The 24,781-nt window shown below is 41.1% G+C and overlaps 1 protein-coding gene across 2 annotated transcripts in view; it reads right to left on the reverse strand.

The window, feature by feature from the left end:
• Positions 1-24,781, reverse strand: part of PLCB1 (phospholipase C beta 1) — a 397,627-nt gene that overhangs the window by 76,942 nt on the left and 295,904 nt on the right. For both annotated transcript variants that reach the window (XM_030490899.1, XM_030490901.1), the window contains exons 13-23: positions 23,116-23,200; positions 22,451-22,628; positions 16,033-16,103; positions 15,325-15,421; positions 11,520-11,604; positions 10,289-10,413; positions 9,197-9,351; positions 7,282-7,446; positions 5,291-5,390; positions 2,034-2,138; positions 1,140-1,249 (exon numbers count right to left, since the gene is read on the reverse strand). In XM_030490899.1, coding sequence (XP_030346759.1) covers positions 1,140-1,249; positions 2,034-2,138; positions 5,291-5,390; positions 7,282-7,446; positions 9,197-9,351; positions 10,289-10,413; positions 11,520-11,604; positions 15,325-15,421; positions 16,033-16,103; positions 22,451-22,628; positions 23,116-23,200 — 1,276 coding nt within the window. The remainder of the gene's footprint in view (positions 1-1,139; positions 1,250-2,033; positions 2,139-5,290; positions 5,391-7,281; positions 7,447-9,196; positions 9,352-10,288; positions 10,414-11,519; positions 11,605-15,324; positions 15,422-16,032; positions 16,104-22,450; positions 22,629-23,115; positions 23,201-24,781) is intronic.

The raw sequence follows: 24,781 nt of genomic DNA on the forward strand, positions 1-24,781 counted from the left end.
GGTCTGCTTTGGGAATGTATTCTTGGTTACAAAATCTAGTTCAATGATGTTTTGCACATCTGAGAATTGAAGAAGACAGGTACCAGGGCTGAGGGCCGTTCAGGATTATAAAGCATTTCTTCATCTTCACTAGAGACCTGTACCGAGTGCCTTTTGATTCACATGATGTGCCTAACATCTGACACAAGAGATCTCTGAAAGACAAGGTTGATATTTTCAAACACTGCTAGAAGACATCCCAGTGACAGTCTGGAACAGAGAGACTGAATGTTTGAATGTGCACAGAGTTTAACAGAAACCAAAGCTGAACTACCAGTACTCTCAGTTATGCTCTAAATAATGTCTATGCTTTTGTATGCACCACACCTCCAATTAGACAGAAAAATAGGGTTTACAGGTTAACCTGTAAGTAATCCCATATACCCAAACCAGACACCTAACAAATGCAAATGTGACTCCCATAGTTTTCAGCTACGCTAGGATAGGCCTGAACATTTATTCACTCTATGGTCTCCTCCCTCTTCATTTCTTTATTAAGATCTATCAAGGGTTGAATCAGTTGACCTCCAGAGGCCCCTTCCCAACTAAACTACTCTATGATTACACTGGGTCTTTTTAGGACATGTTTGCTCACATGGAATATATAGAGACATCATAGTCTGAGATACATGAGCATTTCTGACCAGAATAACCTCTCCAGGAAAAGAGCCTGAAATTCTAGAAAACTTGTGATATTTTCAGGAAAAGCTACTAACACAAAGTTGTCTGTTTTGTAAGGGGAACTTCAGCATGACACAGGAAAACAACATACAATGACTTATTAAGATTTCATTTACTACATTACAAAGTTGCCAATCAGCATACACATAACCTGGTTCTTCATTCAGCTTTTGGTGTCTCTTCACCTCTGAACAGTAACTTGCTCCATGCACAACATGCTGCTTTCAGTGAAACCACACACACAGTGCAATGCTTCTGGCTGCAATATACCCTAGTGCCACTCTGGGAGAGATGTTCACAGATGTTCAAGTAATCAACACACACAATTCCCAGGGACTTTCAACATTTGCCTTTCTAAACAAAGTAGATGCTTTTAAATACTGTAACATAATTCGCAGAGACTCAGAAACCTCCCTTACCTCTTTCTTTACCTCTTCTTCATCTTCCAGAGTCAGTGCAGCCAGTTGCTTAGCTCTCTGCTCCATCAAGTTTACGTATCTGATTGGATTGGATAAGGCCTCGATCACATCTAGAAATAATGCAAATACTTCAGTTTCAAAGCCCTTATGTCATGGTTCCAGTGCTCCTCAGGTTTTAAGAAAGAGAGAGTATTTTTACATACAGATCTGCTGCTGACAGGTACTCCTAGGTCCTAGAAAGAGTACACCACCATGTACAGAGGGGAGGGGAGTACATCACCATGCACAAATACTCTAACAGGAACAGTCTTTGAGTTTGTGCTTGGATCTCAATGATGTGCATTTTCTGCACCATGTTTTATGATGGATTTTCAAAGCTTACAGCATCAGCCTACCAGGATCCTGCTTCACATGAGGCACAGAGGAACATTAGATTTCTTAAAAAAATCAAACTGGCCATACAGAATACGATTTTTTCCCTGAAGATGCACAGTGTGGTCTGTAAACCTACCCGTGTAGGTCTGTAAACCTACCAGAGACAATTCTATAATACAATGCTCTACATTAAGCATGGCACTTTGCTTGGAAAACAATTACATACTACTGTGTCATTAAGCAAAGTTTCATTCGCGTTTCAATGGCAAATGTCTGGGGTATTTACTTCTTTAGAGTCATATAAGGCCTGCTGAAAATAAGAGCTGGCCTAATCCTAAAGCTCAGGCAGGCCGCTGTGAATCAGGCCATCTTCTATGAATGATGAGACATAATGATCCATCAGATGTAGAGGTTTGTACACAGGACTGTTATCCCAATGTGGCAAGTCATCTACACCACATTCATTTTGTATTTCAATTAACCTTTGTATTTCCCAGTATGAAAATGTCACAGATTTACCTGCATAAGTATCAGGTACATAGTCTTTGACCTCTATGTACACAAAGAGAGCTGGCAGTGTCAAAGGCTGGTTCCTCTCATTTCTCAAACAGATGTAGTGGTAGCCTGCAAAATAAGAAACAACCAGTTCAGAGCATAAACTCTTCCACAGGCATTTCTAATGTAATTGTGTTATCATTTGTTATTTATAGTGTGACTTCAATGAGCAAGCAACCCTGGGGACTTCTGGTAGGGAAAGATTTACTTGAAGGGTTTCAGAGATAAGTATACAGACAAGGGACTGTTAGAAAGGCACATGACACTGCAGCTTAAAACTGTATTTTCTCTTTATTTTTACATCTGTGAATAACGCTAAAAATTATCATTCATACAATGATAATGCTAAAAATTATGTAAATTTTGATGCATTCTATTTTATTGCCTTTGACTGTTTTGGGTTATTTTTAGCTCTTATTCAATTTTCAGAAGTGACCTTTGAAGTACTCAGGAATCTGAACAGCCAAGTAAAACTGAGGTGTAATAACCCGTCCACAACACAGTATCCCATTTAAGAAACAGACAATGTGGCGCTATATCTACAAAGCGTGTGTGTGTGAATCCTATTATGTGACCAACCTTAGAAATATAATTGGGAAAAAGAGTATTTTCAGACTGTTTTGAAAGCTGGCTGTCTTGTGAGAGTGAGGGCACGCATTACAGTGCAGTTCAGCCAAGTTAATGATGAGGCACCACAGATGGGGCAGCCCCAAACCCTTTCTCCCAACCACCTACCAGTATCTCCTGCTCACTGATACTTTCCTGACTGTAGAGAGGCTGCTCAGGAAGCTAAAGTCTGGAAAAAGCAAAACTCAGAAACTGCAAAGAGTCTTCCATCAATTTAGCTCCCCAAAATGCCTCCCCATAAGGTCAGATATATTAATGCCAGTTTAAAGACAGTGATGGAAGTACACAGGTTGGAATGGGAGAAGAGAAGCTGCGTGGAGACCTCACAGCAGCCTTCCAGTATCTGAAGGGGGCCTACAAAGATGCTGGGGAGGGACTCTTCATCAGGGACTGTAGCGGTAGGACAAGGTGTAATGGCTTCAAACTTAAACAGGGGAAGTTTAGATTAGATATAAGGAAGAAGTTCTTTACTGTGAGGGTGGTGAGGCACTGGAACAGGCTGCCCAGAGAAGTGGTAAATGCTCCATCCCTGGCGGTGTTCAAGGCCAGGTTGGACAGAGCTTTGGGTGACATGGTTTAGTGCGAGGTGTCCCTGCCCACAGCAGGGGGGTTGGAACTAGACGATCTTAAGGTCCTTTCCAACCCTAACTATTCTATGATTCTATTAAAAAAACTTCCAACAAACTCATACAGCATTGCAGTGCTGCAAAGCTGCATCCTCTGCCTTGCAGACTGGTGCCTCTCACACCATGGCTGAAGCTGTTGTTCTAAGGCCTGGCCACAGAGCTACGTATACGGGAAGCATCAGGATACAAGTCATGAGCAGGATGCACCCACCTGGGGGATCCTCACTTGGCTGATGTGAACAAGTCCCTCTCCAAGTAATGGCTCAATCCTTGCTTTGGGAATAATGGCAATTCTGTGGATTTGTGTGACAGCATGATACACTTTTCAATAATGTCTCAAAAAAGAGAGAAATTATAGATTACAAAGGTTTCTCTCAACCTCCTTTGGTAATTTTTCAGCACGTACACGAACTAGAATCAACATGCTGTAAACTAATGATTGCAGGAGTCAAAATGACAGAGGATAGACCTGTGGGTAAAAGCTCTTGGAAGTCCTTGTATGATTTAACACTGTGGCCTTTGTTCTAAAAAGCACAAGCTTAAAAGCAGCTGCATGATTCAGTGCTCTGCTGGATGGACTCCATGCTGCGGGAAGGGCAAGTGCCATGAAAGGGGACCAGCAGTGTCCACTTTCATCAGAAGAGGGAAATCCTTCACATCTCCCTTTCTCCTCTCCAATCACCTATCTTCCTTTGCAGTTTGAGGACAATTGTATCCATTAAGCCAGGAGAAAATACAGCTGGAATAAAAAAGTTGAGAGTCTTCTGCTGCATTGATAAACTGAGTTGGCTCACGCAAAAGCTGTGGAGATTGGCAGAGCTGGCACAACTGAATGGGCAGGGATGTGTGGCTAAGAGCAGGATAGAGAAAAGGGAAGGAAAAGGGAAAGAGGAGTGACAACTGGTGAGGAAATTCTGGAGCAGTGACATGCCCATCAGCCACCTCCCACGGCCAGCCTGTCTGCACTTGCAGTGAGGCCATGAGACCCACACCAGCTCAGATAGAAACACTTGGAGCTCTTAGAAGAGCCCTGGCATCACCTGCCCCAAGAGAAGGGACTGGTTTATACATTACCTGATACCAGGTCTTTAGGAATAATACAGACAACTGACAGATACAGGGACACGTGAGTTTTGTGCTACTGTTGAGAATAGCTAGATAAGGTAGAGGGTAGATACAGATATTCTTCCTTTTCCAGTGTGAGTGAAGCTGGGAGCATGTTCATGGCCCATATGCTTGCCCTAATTTAGTTTCTCCCCCTCACTGGAAGAGCTGGCACTGAAGCTGAATGCTTCTCTTGCTCAAAATTCCAGTGTCCCTGCATCTTTCTGAAACACAATTTCTAACATGTCTCTGGCCTGGAAAATAAGGGCTGAGTTTTTACACATGACAATTCATTTAAGTGGCCACTAATTACAACAGAAACAGTAATATGATTTAGAAGAGAGCAGTAATGATTTTTGTTTGTTTGTTTTTATTTCACCAATTAAGATGGAAGTAATTTTGGGTTGATTTAAAGCTATTACAGAGATACAACTGCTTGTATATAGGTCAGTCCTTGCATGCATGTAAAAATTACATTAGAGGGGCATATTTTGCTTTCTTTCCCATTGCCATCTCCCATTGCCACAAATATGACATCAAAACTGGCTGCCGCACTCTCTCCTCTCAAAAATGTGCAATGGCATTTTTTAGCATAAACCTGTGAGCATGCAGTTATCCACTGGAGACAAATAAGTGCCAACCATGTCTCTGATGCTTTATGTCTATTGGCTTTCCTGGATCATTACAAATTTAAATGTCTGGTGAAATATGGTGTTTCCCTTTTCAAAGTTGAGAGAAATTACCCAAATCCCCCGTTGCTACAAATCTGCAGAGTGGCTGCTGATTTATAGCAGTTGAAATTCTGGTTTGCTGCTTCTTTTCCCTGCACAACAGCTGTCTCGATGAAGAACAAACAAGGTTTACCTGGTCGAATTGCTGAGACTGGTAATATCCGATGACCGATGAATTTCCCTCCTTCTTCATACACTGCTAGCCTCAAACATGCCAGAGAAGGCAAAACGACCTAGAAGGCAATACTGCTGCATTATTAACTTTCTGATCTGAATGAAACAGCTCCTTTCATAGGCAATATAGCAGAGAAAGTTCAGTCTAGCAGACAGTAACAACTACTCATCCATAGGAAGGTCTTAGCATATAAGAGGTCAGGGTGGATGCACCTGCATGTCAAAATTACTCTTAAAGAAACATTTTTCAGTCATGAAACTTGAGGTGGGACATGTCTGCAAATTGCAGGTCTGCAATTTGACCCTACATTTTCAATATGATACAAGGGACCACATCAGCTCAACTTCAATCCCACCTCAATGCCACTCTGCTTATTGCTCACAGCCCTACATGGTTTTTTCCTCTGTGTTTATGTCAATGGGATTACTTACTTCTAAGAAAAGTCACTGATAGGCAGATTAGTGTTTGAAAACCCAACAAGGAACTCAACCTGTTTTGCAGAGTATGAATGTATGAATGCCATGAACCATGCCAACTCCAGCAAAATGTTCCAGTGCTGCGGCATACTCACTGGCTGGGCTAAAGGGGCAGGATGCTTACAAGCATTGGATGCTTTCATGGCACTACATAAGAAAGAAGGCCAAACAGTGAAAAAAACCCCAAGAAATTGGAAAAGATTACTAAACTACCTTACTAATATAGGAATCTTTAATATTACTTTTAAAAATGTGTAGCATAATTAATCTAATTTTCATACTTACTGCAAATATACATAAAAATACAGATATTTTTAACCTGGGCATAGATACGCATTATTTCAGAACATATGCCAAAATTTATCTAGACAATGAAAGGAAAAAGGAAAAAGAAACAAAAAAGCATCAATCCAAACCTAAGAGCTTCTCTGTTTATTTTCAATGTTACTAAAAATAGCACTCTATGCTTCTCTGAGCACAGAGGCAGTCAGGCATGATCGTTAACTAAATAGAGAAATGAAGTACACTAATTAGAAGTTCATTACAGAAGAAAAATGCTAGTGATGTTTCCAAACTTAAGCTTGGGCAGGCTGCCAAAGGAAAGTCATTCAGAAGGCCAAATATTCAGGGAAAAGGGCTGCGCTCCCTAGAAAGCAGGGCTGCAAGTACCAATTGTGTAAACATCTCTGTGAACTACCTTTGCTGAAGGAAATATGAAATATACTGGTTTATAAACACCTGGAACTCAAGATCCACTTAACCACAATGCCCCATAAGCAAAACCCAGAGATCCTGTTAAAAACCTGGCTGCAAATGCATTGAGAAGCACAGTAAGACATTCACACTGCACAATCCTCAAACACGCTCAGCATTTTCTGCTCCCTCAAAGTTTAGATTGAGTCTGAGTAATATGGTTCAAATTGCACGAGTAACTCAGGAGCCTATGTCTCATTTCAAGTGGATGGGATTTATTCTGTTTCATCACCTGGGTTGTATTTCTACAGCACAAAGGAGTGCTAAGGAGAGATAACAGATTGCTTTGAATGTGCTAGCTTGGACAGCCAGGTTGTTATTCACATCCTCCTGCTAGCAGGATACCAGAGGGGCTGTTCAGGCAAGGCAAAACACCATGGAAATTCAGCTAAACTGCTGCTGGGAGCTGTGCTTGCTTGCTCATAGTTGGCACTGCACCGTGCCATGCAGATGAGTCTATTGACATCTTGCTGCTTCCAGCTGTGTCAGTGAAACAATCAAGATGACTTTAAACTCATTTATGTCATTAGGAACTGGCACGACTAGATTAGCAAAATTACACCCTAAGTGGTTAACAATAAACAGTTCAAGAAATAACTATCCAAAATCTCTTTTTCTTCTTTCTAGCAAAGGCAAAGTTTCAGTAAACCAGAGCATTACGCTACTGGACAGTGATAAATGAAGCACGATGTACGTTTGGGAAGCAAGTGTTACACTGACCTTCTTAAACACTATGGTTTCCTCTTCCCAGACAGGATTAACTGCATTGCCTTGAGAGGTCTTGGTCTTCAAAGCTTTCCTTCTTGTATCCACAGGTAGGCCAAACATGTCCACTTCTACATAGGTACCCACTTTTTTATCAGAAAGAAACTGACCTGAAATGATCTAAAACCAAAACAAAGGAGGATCAATAGAGACCACTTGGAGGATTAGGAAACGAGTAGCTGAAATACAGATGGATAATTCTCATTAATGATCAGATAGTATGCATTTAAGATAAAACCAACACAAAGCCAAAACCACAATAAACAAAACCCCCTACTGTTTAATATTGTAGCCACAGAAAAACAAGTTATGAGGCCTGGTTTCCTGTGACCCTGTGGTCCTGTATTCCCCTATGAGCAATAATGTGGTTGAGATCATGCTGCTGCCCTTTCCTCAGCAAGAATACTCATTTGGATCTCATCCTCAATCCAGCTGCCTATTTCCACAACACGGTAACTTTGAGAGCTCTTGATTTCTATTCCAGCTTCAATAACAGGTTCAAAAAATGATGGAAGAAAAGAGGTATAAGCAGCAGAGGAACTACACATGCTTTTGACAGCAAGGGAGAAAACAAGCTAAAAAGTTGGTATTCTAATAAAGGCTCTTCAGAGAGGCTGAGGAGTTTCACTGTGAGAATGAAACAACTAGAAAATAGCTAGCCTTTTCTAGTTCTTATTTTAACAGGAAACACAACTTTCAGCTTTAAAAGTTAAAGAAAGGTCTGCAATTACTTCAGAAAATTGAAGAGGTGCGGCAGTATGTAGCAGCGTCACTGTACCTTCACAAATTGAGGCTTGCCTAAAGCAACCCTTAATCTGTTCTCAGCTGTACCTTGTGTGGGCACTGACATTCTAACCAGCAGGCTTCACCAAGGAGGTGGCTTCTGAGAGCTGCCTTGTGACGCCTGGATGCTCCTTCCTGTTAAAAATGCTGTGCATCTCCTAATAGCTCTTGAATGACTTCCACCTCCATTTACTAAAATTGCAGAAGAAAGTGCCTCTAAACCCACAGCAGGAACTGAAAGCTTCCATGATTACAGGTCACCATGAAAGGTCATTCCCACACAGGCATCTTTTTTTTCCCAAGCACTGGTAAAATCAGAGTATTACCTTATTCACGTCCCTCCCAGCACTGCTCTGCCCAGTGCTGCTCTGCTCAGGCTGCAGACAGCCTGAGAGGAAATACTTGTTTGCTCTCAGTGAAAACAGGAGGATATTTTGCAGGTGGATTCTGTAATACAGGTGCTGTTCTAATGGACAAGTCCATTAAAGGAGTAACAGGATTTCAGAAAGTTTATGTCTTTAATACTAGAGCTATACCAAGTATAAATTAATGATCCTGCCTTAGCCAATGCAATCTATCCTTCTAAACATTCAAATAGTTCTCAATTTGCAGATTCCTGGCAGTCCTTGAACTTCACTAAAGTCGTTAAAAAGGAGCAAAGAAAAGCAGCTTGGCAATGAATTGCAGCTGGCATTTATGGTTCCACAGTTCTGCTGGAGAACTTAATAGGGAACCAGAAAATGTATTTGTACTCAACAGAGTTGTGTTCTATTCCAGCCCAGCCTACTACTTCCTGACAGCAGGTTTTAAATTCAGCCCTTTGTTACTAAAACCACAGCCAAACTACTCTTAAATCCATTCACTTCCCAATTATGTCTATGGAAAAGAAGACATACAATAAAAATACATTTATTTATCCTTCAATATGTAATGTGAGGCAGAGCTTAAAAATGAAATGTCACTCCATGAAATGAAATGCATTTTATTTTCTTGACTTAGTATAGTCATGTGCTAGGGCACTGCACAACAGGAATATATGTATGCTCTGACACTATAATGAGAGCATTTTCACCAGCTGCATACATACCTTGACAGACAAGGTGTTAGCTACTATTCCATCCACTATACTTTCAGTAAATGGATCAAAGTGTTTGTCTGGTCTTCTCATGAATTCTGGCTTTAATCTGTAGCCACTTTTGCCATTGTACTCATACATTCCCATGTTTATTTGCATAGACAAATCTAGGTGTTAAAAACATTGATAACAATTATGTTCTGAATAGATTCTAATGTTAAAAAAGCAATAATAATTATTGTAATTTCAAACTGACTGTAAACAGCTATTTATGTCATACTATTGCTTTAAAGGCTTCAGATGTGATAGCAGCCACCCTCTTAGAGTCTTTTGACAAGAAAAAGGCATCTTTAAGATATCTTTCAGAGCCTACTCAATAGAAAACACTTTCAAATTTTAAAAGAAGCTTTAACACTAAGGTGTTGAGTCTCTCAGTGTTGTACTGATTGTGCTGTTGTACCCAGCCCAGCAGAGGAGTTATGTTTCTAGCCCCTTCTAACATCAGACACTTGGTGCTGATACTTGGCACCAAAAAGGTGTTTGGTGCAGACTCCCAGCCTGTGTGGGGTTTTGCTTTCAAAAGTTGTACATGGGCAAAACTGGAAAGGAAAAAGGGAATGATACCATAGTACCATGTGCCCAGAGGCAGAAAATGGTAAGGATATGTCCTGGAATGCAGCAGATTGAAATATTTTTATGTCTCAGAACAGACATAGCCTTGGACAACACCACATTCTATTTAAAAAGGGACTTGTGCATCTAGGAGACCAAATGACTTTGTTGTTTATGTCTTGAATTAATGATATTTTCAGAAGACATGAAAAAAATCCCTGCCAGATCTGAGATGCTGCTCAGTGGTAACCACTTACAAATGATGACAATGTGGAGGGCATTCTGTATGCATATTATACTAGCTACAACATGGTAGTTATGACTATTCCTAGTTAATAAGAAAAAAATGGTAGTAAAGATGTGAATTAGCAGCTCTGCAGATTCATTCAATCACCAGACATCTTTTGATGCATAAAGCCTTTCCTACCTACGTTTCAGAAACTGCCTCAGAGAAGTAGAAGTGTACAAAATGCAGAGACCAGCATAACTTACCTACAGTTTGGAAGTTAAGAGCAACCATTTGGCAGCCAGCGTTCCAGAAGACTTGTGGCATGTAGTTGGAAGAATCTACACGTGTTCCCTTTGGGTAAATTCGGCTTAGCTGCATTTTGTTGTATCTAGATGGTGAGTAGTTAAGATATAGTACCATGGGACAAAAATCACTTTGCAGAGAGATACAACTGCAATATTTAAATGCAGGTGTTCTTTACAGAATGGCAGGGGGTTCCTTACTGGATTTCAGAAACCATAATGATTCCAGAGGTCCACAATTTGGCAGGAATTATGACAAATATGGAGTAAATAAAGGTGCTGTTTGTTCCTGTATAGAGTACTCAGAATAAGCAAGGAAATAGCACAGGCATATCCATAAAAAAATCACCTTCATAAAAGTCCATTTACCATTATGGTTATTAATTTGGGATTTTCCTAAGCTTGCATTTATAGAGGCCAATGAGCTATAAGCAGTGCATCTTCCTCTGGACTGGGGAGAGCTGCTCAGTTGAGAAGTGCTCTTCTGGAATGAGCATTACAATTGGCCCCTACATACAGACAGAAATGATGAGTGTGCACTTCTTACAGTTGAGTCTATAAATCTCAGAGATGAGAACATGCTGCACGCTATCTGTGGAAGTGGCTTTCCATTAATCTTCATTGAGGCACTATTTTATCTTGGCTGTTCATTCTTAACTGCAGCCATGATGAGAGATATTGAGAACCATGAAAAGGTCTACGCAGAATGGTCTTTAGCCTTTCTTTAAAATTATTTAAGCTCCCTCCCACTCCAAATCATGTAAAGAAAGAATTGTGTGGCAATGAAACAGCTCGGTGCTCTTAGAACTAGAGGCACGATGGGAAAGCAAGCTTTCTCATATGACTTTGCAAGAAACCAAGTCAGCCACACTTTGACAATTTGGTCAGCATAAGTCATACCACCTCATATAGGATGATAAATTTAACAATGGGAATACAAAGTATCAGATTTTCAATATGTAGTTTATGCCTATTCCCTCTAGTCCTAGCCCGCAGCACAAGGACTCATGCCAGCTTTTAAATTAGCTCAGCAGAACTCAGGCCAATTAATTCCTCTAGGAAGACAGTCAGATCTACAGATTTCATTTGGGTTCCCTATTTCCCCAGCTCCTGTCTCCAAATTTCAATAAAGCCCTGTAACAGATGTTGGATATAGAAAGGCTAAGAAAGCAGCTAAGAAAGTCAAGGATACTCCACAAATTCCACAGGAGACTTCGTCAGTTGCTCGAGCCCTTTTGTTTCCACAAAGGAAGACATTTCAAAGCTTTTGTTGCGTTCTGGAAGTTCAGAGGGGAAATAAAGAGTGACACATTAGAGCATGAAATCATATGTGATCCATGAGCTGCAAACAGCTGCTTTAGTCTCAGCCCCCTTATCCCATCTACTGTTCACCAGCTCATTTCACCTTGATCTCAAAGAATTTACACACACGACTGTTTGCTGACAGCAGTAAGCTCACTCTGCACATACTCCAGAGCTCCATCTGAACTCACATTAGCATTGCCCAAATTAAGGGCATTGCTACTGCCTGAGATTGCTGCTGTGCCAGCTGCATGCAACCAAATATCAGTGCACAGGCAGAGATATCTCACGTTTGCTTGCAAAATACCACGCTGATATATTTGAGATGTACAGCCCAAAGCTCACACCTGCGATGCAGAGGTATTGTAGCAGCTTTTGTGGGGAAGAGAGAGGGCCCTGCTGGATCTCTAGATTGGCTTTGCAGGCAGATGCAAGGGCTTTGAGCCAATTTGGAGCAATAATAACTAATGTCTGTGTCAGATTAAACTAAGCAGTGCTCTAGCTGTGCCTACAGCGGTTCTCATTATGTTCAGTATGTCAGACTAAGGTCACATCTGTCTCAAACAGTCATGGAATCACTGTTATCTAATGAAGCCTGAAGGTACACTCCTGTGTCCCAGCAGGTCGTCAGACCTAACCACAAATTATATCTAACTTCTATGACCTTTTTAATTTGGTCAAACTTTCTGGCCTGACAGTGGTGAAATCTCCTCCTAAGTTTATAACTCAGCTAAACATTAATTTATGTATCATTTGTTACACGCCTTTGCTGATGTGTGCACAGTCTTCCACTGTGCCCATGCGATATGCTGTAGCAGACAGCCTAAGTCAAAACCCTCCTAGCTTCAATACTTTTTTCTTTACACTTTTGTGCAGGAGGTAAGGATTCCTGTAAAATAACAGCTTCCCATTTCATCAGCTGTGTCGATTGCCTTCGAGGAGCCAAAGTGCTGGGAGGTCATATCCATTAGATATCTCAGAACTGCTCTCTCTAAAAATAAGGGAAACAGTGCCTGCATTGAAACATGAACTCTCTAGCCTCACCACTTTATTGAAAGCAAACAATAAGGCAGAGAAAGGCTTGCCCTTATCAGGTTTTAAAAGTAATTGTGCTGCAGTATTCCAGGGCTGGCTGGGAGGACAGCCTGGCCAGCTCCCTGAAGTCAAACTGCGAAGCTGCAGGAGAAGGGTAAAGCTGAACAAAAGCACTTGTCTTGCAGAGAGAAACAGGACAGAAACAGGTGGGCACTTTCCTTATAGGAAGCCAAAAAGGAAACAGTGGATCCAAAGAAATGAGGAGCTAGATTGCTTGGGCCAATATGAGAGGAAAACGTGCTGGCAGCCTGTGAACTATTCTCAGTGTATGTTGCAGAGTCGGAGGATGACTGTGGTGTTCCAAAAGTGACTCTCTCCCTCTAGGAGAGGTGGGACTCTGACTTTATTGTGGTCCCTATTTCTAATTAGCAACCATTACGCTACTGCCTTTATTCATAGCTGTTATCTCCTAATGGCAAAAGATTCCTGCCATTCCCTAGAGGCTGCTCTCCTACCACTCCTCTTCCTTTCCAACATGCAATATCCTCTCTTTCTCCAGACTCTGTTCCAGCCAGCTCACCTCCATCTCAGCTCTTTATAAGGGCACTGAGATTGTTCTTATTCCATCCTTTCCCCTTACTAATGGAATAGCACTAGCCACACACATACAGAGTGGTTTTATTATATTTAGAATGGCAATGCTTGAATTTGTTGTAGTAATATACTACGACAAATAATATATTGTATCTCTCAGCCTTATCTTAAAGTAGAGCATCTGTAGGAAAACAGAACTGGGAGCTGTTAAATGATTCAGTTACTAAATGTCCAGGGCTTAATCAAAGTCCTAATTAAAATAAGAACAATTATTTCCTTGTAGTACATGGAGAGGATTAAGAAACCTGCCCTTTGAAGAAAAGACTGTGCAGGAGAGACATTTCTCTCCCACGACACATTACACTGCGCTATCTTACCAGAAGGAAGTCACTATGGAATGGATGAACATCTCATTGAAAAACTGTCTGAAATACTTGAAAAAATGCAGTTACAGCTACTTGCTGTCAGAGAGATGGAACATATCTGGTGAAGGCAACCAGGGGACTGTTACAGATCCAGTGCTATTCCATATTTTGGGTAACAAGTTGGATGCAAGGCCAGAAAATGCACCTTAATAATGCGTGAATGACAGAAGCAGTGATGTACCATTATCATCATGGAGGCCAGGATCACAAAGAAAAACAAATTCTGAATTAGACAATAAAAATGCTGCAATACTGAAATGAAACTGTATAAAAGACAAGTATGGAGCTCTACACTTAGAGAAATGAAGTCATGTGAACAAAAATGAAATCTGGGCAACAACTGGATAGGCAGCAAATGAAAAACCAGTCCTCATCTCACCTGCTTCTTTATTCAGCTCATCTACTACAACCAGAACCCACAAGTCATGTTATAGAGCCTGCTGCTTTAACTAGCCAGCAACATTTACCCATAAGGCCACTGCTTTCATGAAACCAGCCATATTTACCACATAGTGATTTTGACACAAAACCCCAAAACATGAATTCCTTAATATTATGTGTTCACTGAAACAGTGATCAAAGGTCATAGCAAGACAGAATAAAAACCATGGACATCAGCAGTTCTTTACGAAAGACAAAACTCAGAAAGGCACAGGCACAGAAGAAAGCTACACAAGAATTTCCTAACAGCTGCATCAACTTGTCCTGCTAGGATTCACATGGCTTCCTTTCCAGAAGGAATATCTCCTTCCCACTGTGTTCATGGAACTCTCATTAGAGCTAGAGGAGATTATAAACATCCAAAGGGACACTACTATAGGGATGCTCTCCGCATGACTTTGTGAATGCTTGTGTGTATGTCTAAATAAACACCCACATACAAATGAACATATAGATAGCTTCTTATATGTTTTATTACTCATCATGAGCGAATGTAAAATCTTGCATACAGATAGGGACTGAGCACCAATTACCTGTCCTCTGCCAAATCCATATTAAAATGCTATACACTTCTTTAACTGAAAAGCTACAAGAGCATATTGAAACCTGTCAAAACAAAGTGAAAAAGGGCAGACAAACAGCAGGGGGATCTGCACCAAGAAAGGAAAAGATGCTGCAGTGTTTACTGAGGATGCCACTGAGTGCATTCCTAGCAAGGCATCTTTGGTAGAAGCCAGCAGGGGATGAAATTATGGCCTTTTCCATACAGTACAGAGAGACAGGAAAGAGTAAATCTGCACATGGGGAAGGGCAGACTCTGCTTACCATTAATCCTCTATAAGCAGAGGCAAAATAAAAAGCACTTGCTTAATCTGCAGGAATATTTATGATCACTTTCTCAAACTGCTTAAGTTATTCTTTGGTCATGGACAACACTACGAGAGCACAGTTTTACAAATGTATTTGAAATGGCAGCGTGTTTACTGCTGAAGGTTGATATTTAGACTAATACAGGTTTCAAAATGAACATGGATTTATTTGGCTGAATACCAGGGAACACCATTTGGCGGAATACCATTTTCTGTCCGTGTGCCTGTATCTAACTCACAGGGAGCCAAGTAGCATTCCTCCAGAACTTTCTTCCCAAGACTTCCTAGGTAATTTCCAGTGTAAGATGCTGCTCATGCTTAGCTTACTTACTTTTTGATACTTCAAATGACTCAAACTTCACAGGCTGAATGTAGTTCACCAGGTTAGACATCTCTTCGGTAGCCATAGCCTCACTTCCAGCAGTGCCCTAGGACAGAGAAGGGAAAACGCTGCAGTTTTGATCAAGTTCATGGTGGTCATCAGAGGCCACAAAAACCAATGCCCAGTTTTCTATCAACCATGATATCCCTCACTCATCCTGGCTTAGTGAAGTCAATGCCTCACATAGGGAGCTTCACATAGTAAAGAAGAAAAATTGCTATAAAATTTAAATTTTTAATTAAACTGCTGCTATTTACATTCTTTTTACCTCGCTCCTGAGGAAGGGACTGAATTATCTTTATGCGTGCATAGTGCTGAGCACATTTATCAGTACTGTTGGATAAATAATAAACACAGCTCTAAGTTTCTAATGTCATGATCGCCTTACAACAATGCTAAATACACCACAAGCAGTTGTCTAAAACAGCTCAGCTGTGGTGCTATTAATTCTTACTCTTGACTAGATGAAAATACAAATAAACAAAACAAAGATGTGCATCCAAAACGATTAACAACCAACTTCGCAAAGTTGGTGGTGTGTTTCTCTCTGCTCTGCCTCCCTTTCTCCACTAGATGGTAGTCCCACTCCTGGTAGCACAAGCCAACCCACAACTACTGCAACCGACCCATCACCATAAAACGTATCTACGCCCTTACTTCATCCATCGACGACTTTTTACAGTCATCATCATAGTCATCATCATCATCGCTCTCAATATCTGCTTCTCCTGGAAAGTTTTAAGAGAAGATAATTACTGGCTGAAGCAATAGTTATAATTACCAGAAATAAATTGAAGAAAGATGTGCAAGTAGAACTGCTTAAAGGAGGTGACTTTAAAACGTGCTTTTTGACACAGCACAAATCAAATACACTGTCTCAAGGGGTCCATCCGTCTTCAGCATTGATAAGTTCTTATTGCCCAACCAAACAAAAACTCTTCATCTGCAGCTGCTGGATGCTCAGTGTTTGGAAATCATGGGGTAGGTATCAGCACTGAGAAAAGAGGATTGTGGTGTGTGCAGTGATGGGTATAGTATCACGAACTACTCTGAAGAGATGTTTCCATGCTTGGAACACAGCCCTGGGGTTTGAGAGGTGTGAGTTCAAACTCTCTGCTGCAGGATCCCTGCAGGACCTCCATGAATGCCTCACCCACCCCGGGAAGCCCACACAGCATGCATGGGGTGAACAAATCACGCCTGAAAACTGATGAGATTCTCATGTGCTGCGGTGTCAAGGGCTGTTCAGCGAAATCCATCTGTTCTGAACACATCGCAACCCATGGGCTGAGGTAGCGCAGCTGGGAGGATCTGGCACAGGAGCCCAACTGCAATAGCTTGACTTCAATTCCCTTCACAGGCTGCTTCGGTGTGCCTCACGCTCAGGACTCCGGTGGCATAGCTCAAATACACCGGCTGAGGGCAGTGCAAATCAAATAATGTGAAGGAGATGCATGAGGCTCATCCCTTCCCTGAAAACGTACTGATAAAGTAAACGGGACCAAATGAAACAGGTTTTATGCCTTACTCCCAGTTGCGGTGTTCTCATCCAATTATTATGGGCAAGACACAGATTCTTTATTGTTAATTAACAAATGCCTCCCCTCACCTCCAAAGTGTTTTGATTTGGTTGCACCAGAAATTAAACCGTGAAGGAATATAGCGAGCTTATCCTTCTCTTTAGTGACTCCTCCTGTGGGTCTGGCTGTCATAAAGTCTACACTGTGCATCTTAAGAAGAGTTTGGAAAAGAAGTTTAACTTACACTGCAGTCACTTATCCACACCTGTAAGGTTGACAACTCTCCCTAAGGATCTTATTCCACAAACCTTCCAGCTTTCTTCAGCAGTGGCACTTTTATTTTGGCAGCACTAATGCCTGTGCAGCATTCCCAAACTCTCCAGAGACTGGTAATTCAGTTTCAGCTCCTCCTGTCAATTTAGGGTCTAATCCAAAGCCCGCTGAGTCAATAAAGAAACTCCTCTTTGTTCCAGAAGGCCTTGAATCATGCCCAGTGGGCCCCCTCTGAACACAGAGAGCACATATGAGTATGCCTTTCACAACCAACTGATGACTACCCAGGCTCTGTTTCCTTCCAGATGCAGATGTTGAAATGTCAGCCTTTTATTCATGAACACATTTCTTCCTGAACATTTCATTGAAGAAAATAACATGATTGCTCAACAGGCTCAAGGGATGAGCTCAGGGAACCTCAACACATTGCAAAGAGCCAGCCGAGCTCTCACAGGATTTGCAGTGACAATCTTTGGATGGGAAGCTCCCAACTGATCTAGCCAGGCTGGCAAAACACTTTGCATAGTTCACAGAATGAGAGATGTGGGCGGGTTTCAGCCAACTTGCACTGCTGAGGTACCAGGTAGATCATAGCTTGTTCTCGCTAGAAGTGTCCAGGGAGGGAAGTACATTACAGGAAAACTCCCAAGGAGATCAGATCTCATTTTCAAGTTCTGCATCAGACAGCAAAACCCAGAAAAATAATACACAGGACTGCAAACAGAATAAAAGTTAGTATGTGTTTTAGAAAGTCTGACCACATCTGCATTGCCTTTCACCCAGCAGCATGGTCCTACCTTCAAACTGAACCTTCTTTTCCTGTTACACTGCTGGGACACAAAGTCAGAGCAAGTCTTGGCTAGACTGAGATGTCTTGTACCATGGATGCCTTCGTGCTCACCCTCCCACAGTGGTGGTGGATCAGCCCCATGCCATCACTCCTGTCCCTTCCCAGGAGAGCACACTGTGTATCATAAACGCACGTGCACTGGCACATGCAGCTGTGCTGCAGGTCAGTTCCAGTATGTATGTGGGAGCTTGTCCAAGGGACAATTAGCTGTAATGGCATAATTATTATTTGCATGTAGATGGGACTGCAAACCCAGGCCAGGACAGGACTTCTCCACGCTATGTGGCATACAAATACCAGTGAAAACAGACAACCCTGCTCCAAAGGCTTGCCCTCCAAGCATGAGACAAGAGCCTGCCCATGGACAAAGGTAGACAGAAGAGCATCAAGATATAAAAAGATGTCACTCTCTACCACAATAGGTAAGTTATAATGCAGATACTGTAAACTGCTCATAGGCAGAAGAGCACAGGAAACTTCTCAGTGGAGTAATGGGGGCAGTTTCAAGGACGTTTTCAAGGCGCTGCTCCTACTGAGTGGGGCAGCGTGGGGAAGGCATAAAAGTGTTCGTTGGGCAATGTAACAAGTGTACAAAGGAGGCTGAATCCCAACTGACAGGTAGAGGGATTCAACACTGCAATTCTGAATGGAAGATGATTAGGAGAGAGCTGGGAATGACAAGCCAAATCCCTATTACCAAGGGTTGAGGAAGCAGAGTGCTAAATATTATCCATTCTCACCATGCCTCAGCAGCGTGACAGATATTGAGAGCCTAATAAAACGAAAGGTTACACACTGCTTGAAATTCAGAGGAATTTGGTAATCTGCTTTCTCAGACCCCTTTAAAGTAACAGCCAGAATGGATTATAAATGTGGAACTTGCTGGTGCAGCTTGTTAGCTCAATAATGCTCAAGCAGCCCAGCACCTTTTGGGTTTTTCCCCACAGGCTGTGCAGGAAAAATGAACTTTATTCAGTTTGCTAAAACCTTTTACTTTGTACCAGTGGGCTATGGCCTCAGCTGGCAGGCAGCAGCAACGTACCAATGTATTTACATACAGTGAGGTTCAAACCTTTAATCCAGTTTTCTATTTAGTCACTGTGAAATGATGGAGCCAATTCTACCCTCTCTCTCATTGTCTTCCCATGACTCTTTCCTTGCAGCACCCGCTAAGAAAAATGTCATTTCTATCAGTGAGAAATGAACAATTTGCTTAAAAATTTAAATACTGTTCAATTAGCAAGTTTTGGCTACTTTCTGTATAGGCCTACAAATGTAAAATGTATGTACCTGAAGAACTGCCACTGTTCCTTTTGTACTGTAATGTGACTGTTCTGAAAATCTTGCTAATTGACTTCCGTTCATTGTGCTAAACCAGCCAGGTCCAAGATGCTTGTTTACCAAAACTGCAGCCTATCTCACAAAAGCCTATCTCAGAAATTCTTTTTCTGCTTTGCCAGCCCTGCTGTACCTTTAGGGAAAGCTTTTTCCACTGACAGACATTATACCCTCTGAAGTCACTTTTTACATTGGGTTCATGGACATCCCTCAAGCCATTCTGCAAAGCTCATTTCAGAACTGGGTTTTTAATTATTGCTACTGTATCACTACCACCTATCTTTTATATGGTATGTTTTGTAAACATAACAAAAGTGGTTTATTTGGCTTTAAATCTGGCCTTAAGCAGTGAAAGACACAGTGAAGCTTGCTATCAACTGAAGTACAGATCTCCACAGTTTTTGTACTGCTGTGATAAAACTCATTTCAAATCTCAAGAAGGCGAAATCAGTACAAGTTTCTCCTGGAGATCAGCAGTAATTCTGACAGGAGCTAGATAATAAAATACAGGGTTTTTAAATTATATGTTTATCTTGATAAATTTAAAGATTATATGAAGGTTGGAGTATCGAAACACTTCATGTAAAGAAATGTGAAGAATTAGGCTTCCTTTCATGAGTCTTTAATTCCATTACTCCTGTCATGCTGCAGAAGCAATTGGTATTGGGTATAAAGGAGCATAATGCTTGCATTGCTCCAGCATTACTGTTGCTGATATTGAGAAGCACGTAAAGAATGAGGCAGTAAAATGAAGGGTGTCATGGTGGCTGTTGAGCAGTGCCCATGGAACCAGGCTCATCGCTAGGTCTTGCCACAGTGGTCTTAGAATATGGTGAACAATTCTATATATATATTTTTAAATGCTCCCAGAAATCTGGAACCTGATTCACAGACAAGCTGCGTGCTCATAGCTGTAAAGCTGTAGCTGAAGTCTCTCGGTTGTGCTCTGAATACTTAAAAATTCAAAGTACTCTTGAAAAATTAGATCCTGGATGTTCCTTGTCAGTCACCCCTAAACTGTTAATGAGCTCTCTCAGACTCAGCTGCCCTTAAATTGGCTTAATATTATTTCACTCCCCCCAGCTGTTGTTCAGATAAATTCACTGCTCTTTGTCAAGGTTCATATGCAGCCTGGGCACTCCCACTGAAATTCACTGCAAGATGAGGATGCTACATACACCTAGGATCAAGCATTAAATGACAGAGAAAGAAAAAATACTGACTAACTGCATTCTCTAAAAGAAGCATAGGTCCTGAAGGAGAAACAATGGCCCAAGGAAGGATTACCAGTAATGTATTTTGGCAGTCACAGAAGAACCAAGGGACCACATCAATTTTGCAATCTCAGATCTAGCCTTTTCTAATTTGTGAGTATTCATCTTCATAATCTACAGTTGACAGAGGTTGTTATAGAGATCATAGGGACTTAATATTCACAGTTAATTTCCTAAATTACAAATCCCATTATGGGACTGACCCCCCACCTTGCATCATCATCATCATCACCTAGATTCACAGACCAAGTCTTTTCCTAGGAATGCTCATAGAGAGGATCCTGAGAGACAAAGCTGTTCCCTTCTCTGCAGATCAGGCACTCGGAAAGCAAAAGACATACAATTTGCCACTGAGTTCTCACTGTGTGCTGGTAACAGAAATGTAGAGTTAGGAACCCAGGGTTGATTTCAAGTGTTGGAAAGGAGTCAGTTGGCATACACACACTTCTTTTTCTGTTGTTTGGGATTTGATTAAAGCAAATCAAGAAAACAGTATTAAATCATTCCTGACACCAGGATGAATCTTCCTTTGAAATGCAAGGCCTACTCCAAAGCATGCCCTTTCCAAAGTTTCTTAACACAATAGTTGAAAACTCTCTCTTTTCTTCTAATAGGATAAACAATGTTATCCACAAATACAGCAGGATTTTTTTTAGTTTTAATTCAGTTTGAGGCAAACCGCCAGCATGAAAACTTCCAGCTCAATTAATCAGAAAAAATTACAAACAATGGAAAAAAGTTTTTTTTAATGGCAAATGGTAATGAACTTATATTCCAGTAGAGCTTCCAATTTGCTTTGTAAGTATTCTACACTACTGGAGCATAAATGTGTATGCTCCCAGCAATCCAACATTTCAGTCTTAATAGGAAGAAGAAATTCTAGTGCAGGGAACAGACCCCGGGCTGGGCATCAGGATATACAGGTTTTGTTGTCTGTCCAGCTGCTAATCTGCTCCTGTGGTTTACAGCAAATCCTTTATCTTTTTCTCTGCACTTCTCTTTGTCTTTTCTAGTTAGGTTTTAAGCTCTTCAGGACAAAGATCATCTCTGACTAATTTTGGCTTACCAACACTCACAATGGTTCCCTGCATATCCCATAGGTGTTACCAGAATATATGCATTAAATTACAGTAACTTTTTTGTTTCATTTCTGATTTTAAAGATTCTGCTAATAATGTTAATGCAATACCCTGCTTTCCATTGGCTCCATTCTCTATAATTCCTGATGGTAATAAATATTTATTTGCAGTATTATTTTTGCCTGTTTCCTTCTCTGAAACAGAAGAACATCTTACTGCACGTTGCACAGAGATCTGTGACATCTTCCCAACTAATGCAAGACAACAGCGGGTTGAGCCTTGCCAGCCTGAGGAACAGGTATCTCATTCAGTGACCCTAAATCTTAAGACACTGAAGAACCACGACAGTTCTCCTGAGCAAGGGGTTAAATCTGAAAGGGCACCAAATGGTAGGCACATCTCAGAGGTAACAGGAAAAAGAAAACATTTCTATTTGGTATTTGGCTTGGGCACATAGAAAAGGCACCCAAGAGTGAAGGAGTTGGCAGCTTGCTCTACTTCCTAAGCAGCACAGATAAATGTTAGTATGCATCACTGGGTTTTAGGTGACTCCGTAAGTTATTCCTCAGCCACAAGCCTTCACAGACTCCTGGATCAATGACACTTAGCATTGTTTCCTACTGAGTATGGCACACAGTGGTGTACCTTTACCTTGCTAGAGCAATGTAAGTGCATGAAATTATATCTGTAATTAAGCATTTGTGTTTCAGGAAGAAATATATCTGTGGATCGAATTCATACCTGCTCCAGGGGAGGAAGGTTCAAACATACTAGATGTATCACTGCATGTGTTGGAAGCTTGCTCCGAGAGCTTCTTTTTTGCACTTCCATCTGCAGACTTGTGTGACTTCTTTTTATTCTTCACCAGAATTTTGTACATTAAATCCATAGGACTTGGAAGAGGAACCCCAGATTCAAGCTTGCAGAAGAAGGAAGATAAATTTGTTACAACAACAAAAGAAAAGGGCTCATAGCAACTTCTTAGGGCCCACATGGTACAAGATAATTTTGTAATCTCTATAAGCTCCGTTCAAATGAAACGTATTTTGCACAAGAGGTAACCTCAACATTAAATGAGACAGGCTACTGAGGGCACTCAAGAAGAGAAGAAAAATGCTTTATGAAATGTCTGCAGTAATAACCGAAATAAGTATTAGTTCAAATCTGAAAGCCTGTATTATAAAACAGCAGCTATGAGAATCAATTGCATTTAGAAGATTATAATTCACTGTATCAGAACAATCTCTGCATCAGAAATGATATGCTTAAATCACCAACAGCTCATACTATTTAACCCCCTCCTTTAGACTCTGTTTTGAAAGGCTGCATATGAAGAATGACACAGGACTGAAACAAATAAAATTCACACAGGTATTTGTAAGCTGATAAATAGCAAACCATATTACCGGGTATTTTTCCAATGGATCCATAAGCAATGCATCTCCAAATATTAATCTGCAGTACTCTGCCATTTTTGCCTGTTGTTTAGGGCTGAAGGGAGAAAAGAAATCAAGAAATGAGTCCTATTAATGCTACAGAGTGAAAGCAGCAGTAATGGAGTATCTCATATCTCTAAACTAGATATAATTTACTGATCCAATTGCCGTGATTTTTTCAGATCATACATGAAGTAAAGGCACTAATCAATTGAGTAATAGTGAAACTGAACTTTTAACATTGAGGTCTATTTTCCCATGCACTTGGTAGAAAATTAAAAAACAGGCTGTCAGTTGTTACCTTTAGGGAAATAACCATTAGATGAATTTGCTTCTTTCAGGCAACATTTTGATTCAAAGTTGAAATATTTTTCTCCTTACTTTACTTTATACACATAGCTGGCATTCTTCATGCACACAACCCCATTCGGATTTTGTTCTCTTTTTGTCTTACCTGACCTAAGGCATAATATCCAAAATGGTTACATAGAAAGCAGTCTCATGTGCAGGTATCTCTGTTAAATTTGCCAAGCCAAGGATACAGACATCACCATGTCTACAAGGCACAGCCATACAGAAGAAGGAGCAGAAGACATTACCTGGGCTTCAAAACCTGCAAAGCTGCATCAGTTACAGGCACTGGTAGAGACGCAGCTAGTTTTACTGCACATTTCTAAAGTGCAGTTAGTTTTACTGCAGATTTTCTGCTAAAACACAGCCCATTTTCCCATCCTCTTTGTAAGCCCATGCGAGGTGAATGCTGTGCCTATGCAGTGTGACAGCCTGTCTGGCCACAGCCCTGCCCAAAGCTGCACTTCTGCACTGCATTCTGCAGCAAAGCACCCATTGCCCTCACCCGCTCACTCACCCTGACATACCCTCACTGGCAGAAGTCACAGCAGAGATGCAGTCATGCTACTGCTAAGGTGTATTATGTCAATTTGGAGAACTGCTGTAAGAACTGCTGTAAGAAGTGCTGCCATAACTACATTTTATATGCATGTAATTACATACTGCATTCATGTGTATGTAACTGGGACAAGCCTATCAGGACAGCCTTCTTAGTGGGGACCTAAATGTAACAACAAGGTGGAACCGCTCAATGATAATTTCAGCTGGGTTAGGGATACGGTCAGATTCCTTTTTTAAAAATTTAAAAACTTTGTTTCAAATCAGATAGTGTGAAATTTGACCACAGTCATTTACTGCAGTGGTTTTTGTAACATCCTCTAGAAGTAAACTGAACCTCGATAAACTCTTTTTATAATCAGTTTTCCCAAAGCGCAACCTAAGAATTAAATCATTCCTGCATATCAGTGATGGGAGTTTTAGGACTGAAGATAGGTTATACTGCTCAGAAATATTACTCAAATCAACTTAAAATGCAGCTTAGTGCTACAGTCACTCTCTGTCTTATCTTAGATGACTGTTCTTGCCTATGAGAAATCTGGAGAGGGACTTTATACAAGGGCATGCAGTGACATGACAAGGGGGAATGGCTTTAAACTGACAGAGGGGAGACTGAGACTAAACATTAGGAAGAAGTTCTTCCCTGTGAGGGTGCTGAGGCGCTGGCACAGGGTGCCCAGAGAAGCTGTGGCTGCCCCATCCCTGGCAGTGTTCAAGGCCAGGTTGG

This window comes from Strigops habroptila, chromosome 6 (assembly GCF_004027225.2).
Source record: "Strigops habroptila isolate Jane chromosome 6, bStrHab1.2.pri, whole genome shotgun sequence".
In the NCBI taxonomy this organism is placed as follows: domain Eukaryota; kingdom Metazoa; phylum Chordata; class Aves; order Psittaciformes; family Psittacidae; genus Strigops; species Strigops habroptila.